General features: G+C 41.7%; 1 protein-coding gene across 1 annotated transcript in view; it reads left to right on the plus strand.

Moving 5' to 3' along the window:
- Nucleotides 1-8,293, plus strand: part of LOC104314821 (M1-specific T cell receptor alpha chain-like) — a 104,075-nt gene extending 95,782 nt beyond the window's left edge. The window contains exons 7-10 of the mRNA XM_069786852.1: nucleotides 5,687-5,947; nucleotides 6,372-6,419; nucleotides 7,617-7,722; nucleotides 8,208-8,293. Of these exons, the coding sequence (XP_069642953.1) occupies nucleotides 5,687-5,947; nucleotides 6,372-6,419; nucleotides 7,617-7,722; nucleotides 8,208-8,223 (431 nt within the window). The 3' untranslated portion in view covers nucleotides 8,224-8,293. The remainder of the gene's footprint in view (nucleotides 1-5,686; nucleotides 5,948-6,371; nucleotides 6,420-7,616; nucleotides 7,723-8,207) is intronic.
- Nucleotides 8,294-12,346: the final 4,053 nt, after the last annotated feature.

The raw sequence follows: 12,346 nt of genomic DNA on the forward strand, positions 1-12,346 counted from the left end.
AACCTTTATCTAGGTGAGGATGTCCCTACTCATTACAAGGGGGTTGGACTACATGACCTTTAAAGGTCCCTTCCAACCCAAACCATTCTATGATTCTATGATTTAGAAAATATCCACTTATGATGATTATCACCATTTTAGCTAGTCTTTGCTTGTAGCAGAATCCCACCAAGAAACAGTATACTTATAACATTTTTAATATTAGTGTTGCAATGGGAGTTGGACTGCCTTGTCTGGACTGGTTTCTCTGATGTATAGATACTGTATTATCCACAAATATTGCAAGTGGATTCTGTTCGTGAGTGGGACTTGAATTGAGATTTGCCTAGCTGTCGCAGCTATAAGGCCATACTTAACGCTTACTCCTGCTACTGCGTACCTAAGTGAGAGTATATGAATCCTGAAGTAGTAGAATTAGAAGACTTAGATTGCCTTTGGAACTACCTGCGAAGCTCTAAGATCTAGACAGGGTCACAGTGTGCCACTGAAACATGTAAGGAGGTAACTGTAACCAAGGTCAAAGGGGTTCTTGCAAAGGTTTCCTGGGTTGTGTGAATTATGGGAGTGGAGGAGTATACAAGCTGACATTAGGAAAAGGAACCTTGCTGGTGATCAAGCCAGGTGGGTAGTAAATGGTGAAATATTCAGGAGAAAACTTGGACTGAAAGGTAGTGGCCCTAACTACATGTCACAGTGAACAGATATTTTAGGTGATGTTACAGATGGAAAAACAGATTTTTCCTAGTATTGCCCCAAAAAGTGTAACAGACAATTGTAACCAGTGAACGAATGAATGTTTTTTTATTTGATCTCCCTGTTTCTGATCCTGATAATTTTCTAGTAGATTTCTTTGGTACTTTGATGGTGACTTAAATCAGTGTGTTTCATCACTGCTCCCTTAAGTTATTCCCTGCTCTGGAATGTCTGTTGACCTGATTGTCAGTATGCATTGGGAAAACCTGTCTACATTTCTGTAGAGGTTGATACCAGTGTGCCAATCAGGGATATGTGAAACTCACATTTGGAACTGGGACCCAACTTCTTATTACCCCAAGTAAGTTTGAGCTTTCTGTTCCATATTAACAGCAGGATATCATTTTGGTGTGAAATAGACATTTACATCTGAGGCAATTCCACAAGTGTAAGAACAAAAGTTCTTCTGACTTTTTGACATCAACATAAAAATGATCTCCCACCTGTTTTTAGAAAGAGATTTTAGGTTGATTCATTTGAAAGGTTTTTTTTCTTACTCATTTCACAAATGTGATTTTTTTGCCTGGCACTACAGGAATCGTTAACCTCTAATTCAGGAAGTTTCTTTTTTTTTGAGTTGAAATTATTTGAATTGAGGGTTGGACTAGATGACCTTTAAGGGTCCTTTCCAACCCAAACCATTCTATGACTCTATGAATTTTTTTCTAGAAACTAAATCTCTGGCATATAAATTTGAAAACTTGTTCTGGCAATTAAAACCCTCTCTGATTTTGGAAGAAAAAGCATGCAAATGTATTTTGTGAAAATGACAGACGTTCTCTGGAGGTTCATGAGCAGCCACTTCAAGTCTTTTTGTTTCCAGATAATTGTTACACAAATGGGTTAAGCCATGTCATTCACTTGTGAGCTTTAAAGAGTGGATTAGATAAGCAGAATTGCTCCCTCTGACCCCCCAAAATCTTTCATTAACATTGTTGAAAGGAGCAGTAGAGGAGATCATAGTAGATCTCTCCCACAGTTTAGGTGATGCATGAGTAAATCTACACATGAACACAAATAGGGTATTGCCTCCCAATATGAAATTTAAGAAAACTTCATCTCAACTTTTTCTTAATGTGAACACATGCTATAAGCCCAGTATTTATCCTGTTTTGGTACTAGAAAACAATTTAGTCCATTGAACGCTTGATTTCTCCTCACATACTAGGTATCTTTCTCTATTAATTTTTGGCTTTAGTTTTGGTTTGGCTAGAAATCTTCCCCTTCAAAGGTTTGTGAGAAAGGTCTTGGATGGTTTTGGCAGTTTGACTTCCCCAAGTGTAATTATAGAGGCAATGACAAACACATTTTTGGGATGGGGACCAGAATTATGCCTGAACCCTATAAGTGATGCAGCATATTCACATTTGCAAATACTGAATCTCTGTATAGAGTCTTTGTACTTTGGATGACTTGGCTGATGCTGGACTAGGACCTGGCTTCTTTTATTTGAGTGCCTCCAGACATGAGCACTGGAAGTCTGGAGAAGGGTTGAGGTACTAAATGTGGACATCTAGTCTTGCTGTAGACATCCTAGTACCCATGCAGCACTGGCAGATTTCACAAAGGACCTCTCATAGACCTTTTCGAACCTCCATTGGAGGACAGCCAGCAAACATCACTAAAGTGCTTGTAACTGGAGTTGCTCCTCTGGGGTCAATATTAGCCTGTATGTGTAAGGGGGTATATATTTCCTCTGAGTTGGGCAATAGCTCCGGGTTGACTTGAGCTGTGGAATATCATGTCTCAGTGTCTTGATTTCAGCTGGGATAGAGTTAATTTTCTTCTTAGTAACTGGTACAGTGTGTTTTGGATTTATGTGACAATGTTGATAACACACTGATATTTTAGTTGTTGCTAAGTAGCACTTATCCTAAGTTAAGGATTTTTCAGTTTCCCATGCTCTGCCAGCAAGGAGCTGCACAAGAAGCTGAGAGGGAGCATAGCCAGGACAGGTGACCCGAAGTAGCCAAAGGGATATTCCATACCATAGAACAACATGATCAGTATATAAACTGGGGGGAGTTGGCCAGGAGGGGTGGATCGCTGCTCGGGCACTGGTCAGCGAGTGGGGAGCAACTGCATTGTGGATCACTTGGTTTTTCTATTTTTTTCTTTTTTTGTTAAAAAAATATATTCCTTTTCATTACAATTATTATTAGTATTAGTATTACATTTTATTTTACTTTAGTTATTAAATTGTTCTTATCTCACCCCATGAGTTTTACTTTTTTCCAATTCTTCTCCCCATCCCACTGCAGGGAGGGGGGGAAAAGTGAGCGAGCAGCTGTGTAGTGCCTAATTGCTGGCTGGGCTTAAATTACAACTCTCAGGCTGAGGAATGGTAAGAGGATCAAAGACCTCTACCACACCAGCTCCAGTCTGACGGGAGATTCAAAGAGTTTGCTTTGCAGGGAGTGGAGAATGAGATAAATCTCTGTATAATACAAGCTGTGTGTTAAACCAGTTCAGGATTTCTACTGCAGCTTGTTTGGAAAAAAAGGCATAGGTCTCAGTCTGATGTTGAAACAGGCTTCTACTGCTCCCTCCCTGAATCAGCCTCTGGAGTTGGCTTCCTCTGTAGACTGGTCAGGCATAGCATTCCAACAGCTACGGCTCTTCCACCTGGAAGACATCCTTCAGTAAAGATGAAATTAGGCAGGGTGGACAGCTCAGAGTATCATAATTTACTTCTTAATCTTTCCTGCAAATACATGTGATAAATATCAATACAGCATCTCCAACACATCCGTCAACTCATTAAGACAGAATAACAGGAAACATAAGTCACAGTGCTGTGGTTATAATAGCTGACATTTACCAAGACTGCTATCTGCAAACTTTCATAACAGCGTGCAAATATGCAAAGGAACTGATCGGAAAAATACTCTAGCACCAGAATGAAGCCAGCAGCCACTCTGAGCAAGAATGAGAAATGATTATTTTGCAAAACAGGTGCTGCTGAAACTGCCTGCAAAAAACAGACCTTATTTTTTTATCTGCTCATGTTAAAAGCATTGCACAGATTGAAAGGGAGAAAAACACCCTAATTTAGAAAGAGGTGGATATGTAGCTTTTCAGAAAGCATAGTACTCATGAAAGAGAAGCAGAACAGCTCAATCAATTCCCCCTCTTCTCTTTCGTATCCATGTACTCCATAACAATGAAGTACCCTAGTTCATCTGTATTTTATAGAGGGATCTACCATCAGGCCTATTATCTGCTCCTGTCTTCCTCTCCCTAACAAATGATCACTGAAATCTGTTTCTAAAGCAAAACTGGGAGTATGGGAGGTGGGAAGTGGTGTTGAAGGAGTCAGAACATACATTAAACCATATTCTGCGTATTTGGGAAAGAAACACTCTCATCAGGTTTTTCAAAGCCAGGGCAAAGCTGGGATAGTTGAACTGCAATTCAGGAGAAGGGCCAGAGAATGACTCATTAGGCATTGTGGACTAGTTTTTTTCTGAGATCATACTAATAAAGAAGTGTGGCTGTTTCTCTAAGGGGCTGACAAATGGCAACTGAACAGGTGAAAAGCACTTATCTCAGTGATAGAACCAGGGTCTGCACTTGCATAAGATTTTGAGACAGTTTGTAAAAGCCAAGATTTAGTCCAAACTTCCCCCATGGGAAAAAATTAAAACTTATTCATGTGGGAACTAAGCTGCCTGTAGTGTTTCTACAATATTTATCAGTGTGGTGTGTGAACAGGGATGAAGCAATTATTAATCTAAACTCCCAACCCTGTATGATAAAACTTCATGAGTTTATAAATGTGAACTGAAGCTCCAGTTCAAACATGTGATTGTGAAGTCCAATGGAAAATGCAGCCACAGGGTTCCTGAGAGCCCCAAATCTGCATCTTGGCTACAGTATGTCTTTAGTGATATTTCATTTGTTCATCATTAGAGTACTGCAATGCCCATAACATTTTATTATTATGTGTGAACAAAGATTTAGGAAAGCACCTTCTCAAAGTATCAGACTTCAAGAGCTGGACAAGGTGAGATGTATGCTTAGAGTACAAGTTTACAAAGCTAAATGTGCAAAGAAGGGTTTAACCACAGGTAGTGTTTTGATATGTGTGGAAAATCCTAGTCTAACTGACATGCTAAAAGAATTTGAACCAAGAAAACAGAATAAACCCAAGCTGTCTTATATCTGCAGCCTTTAGTTCCCCAAACCCCTCTTCTGCAGGGTAAAATTTAGTAAAAAAATCTTGCACTGCACTGTCAGGTGGTGGAACATAGCAAAACATTCATTTGTTTCATCTTTCTTTCCCTAAATGCAACCATGTGTTCCTACTTTGCAGTGGCTTTCCTAGCTTTCTCCTGTAGGAACAAAATTACGTAGACTGGTGGTAAATAGGGACACCCTTAAGACTTAGTAGTTTATCCACTGTCCCTCAGGACAGGTGGAGGAAGTGGGAGTTTGAATGTCAGTCGTGGATTTGGCTACACATTTGCAGAAAAGGCAGAATGCGCCTGGGCTGCTCAGTTCTCTCCAGACACATTACATCTGTGGCAGTGAAGCAAGAAAAGAGTGCTCTCTGCCTGTTATACACATTCCTGAATCCATCCAGTCCGAGATCCAAAAGGAAGCCCAGGCTGCAGACTAGAGTTGAATGAGTTGTTACAGAAAGGAATGACCAGGTTAGATATGGACATCTAGGGTGTGGATGCCCCCATCAGTATCATTTGAGATGCTCTAGGGATCCTGCCTGACCACTCTCTGTGGCTCCCATAAAAAAATAAGTCTCATGTAGCTCCTGCATCATCTGCTGTGGATGCCTTGGTTCTCTAAAGGTGTCCTAGCACAACTTCCCACTGGAATAATGGAAAAACCTCCATACCTAATGTCTGTGTGTTAAGACTGAAGGAACTATGACTGTGTACTCTCATCTAATGTCTCGTCTCCTCTCCATTTTCAGATGTTACTCCATCTCCTTCAGTCTACAGGCTGATCTCTAAAGATGATGAGGATTTGGAAATGTGCCTTATCACAGATTACTCCCCTGAAAAGCTTAAGAGTAAGGCTGATAAGCAGACAACTGCCCTCGTGGACGTGGCAACACCCGAGAACAATCAGGAAGTGAGCTACCTGTCAACCTACTGGGCCAAGAAAGATGAAATGGAGTGTGGTGCAAATCATGAGGGCGTTGGAGAACTGAAGGGCGAGGATCCTGAAAGTGGTAATGGCATTTTTGGATGTGTGTACAGGGCTAGAGGTAGTCTGGTCTCTGTACTATTAGCATGAGCAGAACTTGTTCGCATCTCCCAACCCTGCAAGCAATGCTGAATTATGGTCCCACACTCCAGAGGAGTGTTGCCTTGTTGCCTCTGTTTTCTTTTGCCTTCTTCCTCGGTGGAAACAAGATTAAGGGTCAGTAGGCTGGTACAGTCACAGCAGAGCTCTTAAAATCACACTGTGGGGGATATAAAGCTTGAAATTCATTTGTCTGATGAGACTCTGAAGTTTAATTAGATTAGATGTTATGCTGCCCTGAAAACAGCAGAAATGGGGGTTTACTGGCCAGAAACTCTAATCCAGCCCTTCTAAGTAGAGCTAAGAAATACATTTCTGTTATTAATTAAATTTATTGTTACTATCTGCAGGTGCCAGCACTGTCTGTGTTACAGAGGTGTCTCTAAACTTCAGGACAGGTATGTACACAGCGTTTGAGGAGTAAAGCTTGGCCTGATTAAAGGAAACGTCTTCCCAAGTTTTTGCTAATGTTCCTTGTTTGCAGAATTCCTGTTGGAGCAAAAAGTTCAGACTGGAAATTTCCAAAAGGGCCCCACAGGCTTTAAACATCAAGGCTGGAAATCATTGGGTTAATGTAGTCTTCCAGATATGAGCTGGTAATTTTATGTGACCAGTGTAGGCAGTGCCTACATGTTCTTGCTAGGACTAGCCAAACAACTACTCCCCCTCACATAATGATTTAAGGTACTGATATGAGTCAGCCTTACTGGATGTTTGTCTGCATTTCAGACTTCAAAAGAGTTGGGTTTTTTGGGGGTGCACAAACACCTAATGAACCAAAAGATAAGCGGGTGGTTTCTGCAGTGTGTGCTCAGAAGCAGGCTTGCACTAAAGATATGGTGCATCTGAGCATGCTTTGCTTTAGCTCATGGCTGTGGGAGTATATTAGCCAGTGCTGGAGCCCAAGCAGTTGCTGTTCCTGCTAGTTCAAAGGAGCTGAGCCTGTCTTTGCACTTGCCCTGTTTGCAAAACAGCTGTACTTTTGTAAACATGCAGCCTTGCTGAAAATAAACCAATTAGCCAAATGTTTCCAAAACACCACTTCAGAAAAATACTCACCGGTAAACTTGGGTGATTTGATCAGTCATTTCAGAGAGAGGTTTTCAAAGATAAACATAAAATGACTTTTTGATAACAGCTCCCTGCTTCCCCAATATAGAACAATGTATTTTCAAATGAAAAAGGCTTTGTAACTTAAGATTAATAGAAGATCCAAGTAGACTTTGTGTTCTTTGAATAAAATTTAACTTGGTTTTTCCTCTGGCCATCTTAAAAAAATTTAGGTAGAGGGAAGAGGGACACCTCCAGCATCCTGGGTTCATAATACACCGTATTTAAAAACAGCTAGATGGCTGGCAGACTTGCATATTGGATACTTAAGTGGTTATTGAATGAAAACCTGGCCCTTGAAACACTAACTGGAAGAAATGAAAGTCTCTCAGTGAGACAGTCCTGCTCACTGTCTTGTTAGCTATCCTACAAGCTGACTCAATCACACAAAGTGGAACAGCTTCATTAAGAAGTGCTTTTAAGTCTGTCTGGAAGCGAGGATGTCTCACTGCTTTTGTGACTTTCATTCTCTGTTACTTTTACAGATGAAAACCTGAACATGCTGTCTTTATCACATCTGGGCCTGAAAGTAATTTTAATGAAAGCAATAATTTTTAATGTGCTGATGACGATGCTTATGTGGAAAAAAAAGTGAGTATGCATGGGGGGTAGTAAAGCCTCTGACAGAAAACTTCTGGATCAGTTCATTAGCTATGAATGTTTCTTCTCTCTGTAATAACTGTTTATGCAGTCTATCCATGCACCTTTTGTCTATCAACAGTAAAATCCCTCCACTCCTTTGGCCATATCACTGTTTTTGATCACCCCTCATTTCTATTTAGTTTTCCTTATCCACACGCAAATTTAACTTTTTTCTTCTTTCTAGACATCTCTCCCTTCTATTTCTACATCCACCCCTTCCCTTATCTGCATTCATCCATCAGATTCATCCCATGACCAGTCTCCAGCTGCGAAAGTTTGATGTTTATTGACTTTAAGACCTCAGACCTAATATATTAGTTTTGGCTCAGTATCTCTTTCTCCTCTTTCTATTGCCTAGACACTTCAGGTCTATAATAGTGTAGCTGTGACTGTATCCCAAATAATGATTTAACATACCTTTATTTTTGTTACAGGAATGCAAGTAATTAGATAGTGCAGTCCTGAATTACCAAAAAATCTGCTGAGGAATCTTTACCAGAGCATCGTGTGCAAGAGGGAACACAGGCATTCCTGTTGCAAGGGATATCACTTGCCGTTTCTGGATATCACACCAGCCATTATAGTCTAAATTGCTTTATTTGCATTGTTATAAAGCTACTTAAAAACAAGCTTAAAATTTTGCTGCTCTAGATGCCTGATTCATTTAGCATGACAATGCTTCTTTTTGCATGAAGCATAGTTTGCTGTAACTATAAACTGCCAAACATCACTATTATTTGCATTAAAATGACACACAATTTCTGCTTGGGGCAGTGTTCTTTCTTGAAAACTTCAAGCTAAATATCACTTGAATGTTAATTTTTCGTATTTTGGTAGCTTTCAGGTATGCACTCCTTAGAGTGCACCCCCACAGACACCATTTCAGCTGCAAATGAAACACTCACTCTGAAAAGCAAAGGGAGACTTATTCAGGGTGCTATGCACCATGTCCTGCTATCTCTTGCTAGATCAGAGCAAGGTATCTTTTTTTTTCCCCTAAAAGATACACTGCTAGGTCTCCCAGAATTCCTGAATTCAGTGAAATTCTCACTTCATTATCACAGAACGAAAGAATGTTTTTTTAGTATTTTTTAAAGTCTATCTGGCCGTAACATTTTCTGAATTTAAACCAGCTTAAGATTTGGCTTTGCATTTAGTAAAAATACAAACTACTTTTGTTCTTTTTGTTTAGTTCTAACAACCTTAGATTTCCCAATTTCTTTTTGTAATCTTTGCATAAAACTATACTGACATATTTACCTGTCCATGTGTGCACTCCTTGGAAACAGTGCATGCATGTGAAATTCGCATGCTGCTAATTCTTGAATTGTACTGGCAACCACACTGATGTCTTGGCATTTCTTTAGGCCTTTGGCTGCTATTAAAAAATTCTTATAAAAAAAGTAAGAAACTTGTTTGTCTTTTAATGTGTAGTTTGAGGACCTTGTTTTACACTTCAGATGAGCTTTAGGAATGAGCCTGGCTTTTGGGGTGAAGGAGGGAAGGGGAGTCCCGACTATCCTCTTCAGCCTGACTTGGCCACCAGGCACTGTTTGCAATAACTGGCTGGATCCACTGCGGGGTGGGGAATAGCTACAAAGTCCCTTTCTGGGACATCCTTGCTGTGTCTGGGTGAGAACAGCATGGCTGGCTCGGAGGGAGGGAAATGGAGGAGAGCACCTCTCCTCCAAGAGTAGACTCTGCTATGTGAAGACAACAGTAAAATATGGCTTGCCCACAGTGAGAGGACTAGTAAGCAGTCCAGGCTGTTGAAGGCAGATGTCTACTGCTATAGGGAACAGAGGAGCCTGAAGTGTCCTGCCTCTCAGTGTCCCCCACTCCCAAGCGTCACTGGAGAACAAGGTACCTACTTTGCATTAATGACACCAACTGACCAGCCTATGTCTCCAGGTTCAGTCTGTCACTGGCAAGACTGGAAATGAAATTTTCTCCTTTTGTGACGCTGATTTCTCTGTCTTCAGAAGAAGCAGCAGAGATTCCTCTGGAGTGAGAAATGAGAAGGGTGCTCTGAAAGAAACACAACCTCCCTTAAAAGCTTGAACCTCGCACCACTGCCTAAACTGAGTGGCAGGGAAAGCCTCACCAGACTGGTGGGGGTGATTCCCCCTCGCAGGGTATGTCCCACCCTGCTGGATTCACAGCCATTGCAAAGAACTCTGATTTTGGAAAGGCTCATGCTTGAAACGCTTTTAGCCAAAAGCCCTGGTGTAGGAACATATTTGCTAATGGTCACAAGAGCATTCCAGACACCTTTAGAAGACCTTGAACAGAAGATGATAATAAAGCCAGTTAGAAGAACACAAGTACGCATTCCATGATAAAGCGAACTTGGCACAAAGAACCTCATTTCGGCAGTTTATCTTGACCAATTAGACTTAGACAAGTTTCACATGTTTTAGTTGGTATAACCAATTATGCCTTATGTTTATGCGCGTGTACAGAGATGGTATAACCAATCATATTTTATGATTGTGCGCGTGTACAATGACTTTGCAGAATATGTGATTATAACTATGTGTGTGTTTTAGCAATAAAGGGTCGTCTGTCGTCTGCTTTCAACTTTACAGGCGTCCGTTTATTTCTACCTCCTGCACTCTGGTGCTTCATGTGGGACAGGGTCCCCGTGTGAAGACCATGCCAGCTTCCCTGCCACAGGATCTGGCTCTGCAGTGCTAAGCAGCAACACAACAGTCTCCCTGGTCTTCTGCCACAGTGCTGCCACCTGACCATTTAGCAGGTGGCCTGTCACAGGCTGACAGAGAGTTACTGACCCCTGCTGCCAAGGAACAACTTCAAACTTGCTGGGTGTATTATCCTGATTATTTTATAGTACAGATGTCCAGTGACTCATTCTCTTGTCTCTCCCTTGGCACAAGAGTCACTCTCATTTCTCTCCAGCTATAGAAAGCCCATGGATCTTTAAATGCTAGATTCCAGGCAGCTCTTGAAGCTTACATTTCATTCATAATGAAGTCTACCACTTGACAGGGAAACAGCTTGATGAAGCTGCCTAAACCATATTTGAATTACAAAGCAACTCGTGGCATTTCCCATGATTTCCAACTGATTAACCTCATTCCAGAAACCTTCAGGAAGGTGGAGAAAAGTTTCCATGCTCATTTACCTTTAGCATCACTTTTTAAAACTAATACCCATCTTAAATTTTTTGTGTTGCACTTCAAACCCACTCCTAGCTGTATGGTCAAGGAGGAAGGACAGTGTGCTCCCTCTGTTTCCACATCTCAGTCTTTTCTCTTCCACGTTAAACAACCCCAGTGATAAGATTTGCTGAGTGGGGGGAATGAGTGTACGGATAAAGTCAAATGTTTTGACTAAAGTGACTCTTAGCATGTGATCTGCAAAACACTAAATTTGTAGTTCTAGTTCAAAGATATTTTCAGATATTAGGCTTTCAATCTCCCACCACCACAATGTGCCCCCCCATCACCACTTTGTGCTTTCTTGTTTATTTTGAGAAAGAAAAACCACAGTGCAAAGCAAAGGCAGGAAATAACACAGTAGGACAGGATGTAGAAGGGGTCTCATGGCCCAGGTGGGGCAGGAAGAGGTCGTATCACCAGTTCCATGACGCCACAATTGAGATCTGGGTCACCTTTTGATGCTCCTCTACACTCTACCACAGAAACCGCTTCCTCTGGAAAGTAGCGTGCAAAACAGGGGGTAGGGGGAGCAGGGCTGGTGTGGCACGTGGCAGGGAGGAGGAGAAGTGTGTGGAAAAGGAGAGCAGACGTTAGACCACAAGCCAAAGTCGAGTGAGGTTAAGGCACCCTCCCTTCCTGCCCTCTCACCGCAGCCTGCTCTTGGGTCTGGGGGTCTTGTTTTGGGTATGGCAGGAAAGATTGAGCTATGCATAGTGTAGGCAGGGGAAAGAAGAATAGAAAATACATTATAAAGTGTGGTGGGGAGAAATCTTAGAAGTGTGTAAGATTTCTGAATTTGTTGATAGGCCTCTGCAGCCTGTTATACAGGCAGTGAATCCATGCAGAAAAATCCTTTCACTTCTGACCCAAAAGAGAAGGGAGGAAGATGGGACAGGCCAGAGAGTCGTCTCACATCGGCAGGGAAGGAGATGTTGCCATGGTCCATCTCTAGCACCCCCTCCCCATGCCAGCTCTGGCCCCCTAATACCTACCTATGGCCAGGAGATGAATTTGCATCTTTTCTAGGGGTTCTGTTGGAGAAAACACCCTGCCCAACCTTTGTCACCTCTCATTAAACATGGTCCTGTACACGAAACAGCCTCTTTTCTTGCCCTCTTCTACAGTGTGAACAGGGACCCAAGCACGGTCTTTATAAGGAGCAGGGCTTATCTACAGACTTGTTGAAGCGTAGTCAGATGTGGGAGTAGCTCTAATAGGACTTGAATTATAGTGCTGAGTTTATGGCAACTAGAGGCATTGCAAGGTGGTAAAAAATCAGGAAAAAAAAGAAACCCCACAGAAAACCCACGGTTCTTCCTTTTCCACAGGCTCCCGTGCAATTCTTAGAATTGGCCACAGGAGGGTCCCAGCCTGGAGCTCTCTCTAAAGCC

This window comes from Haliaeetus albicilla, chromosome 7, assembly GCF_947461875.1.
Source record: "Haliaeetus albicilla chromosome 7, bHalAlb1.1, whole genome shotgun sequence".
NCBI lineage: Eukaryota > Metazoa > Chordata > Aves > Accipitriformes > Accipitridae > Haliaeetus > Haliaeetus albicilla.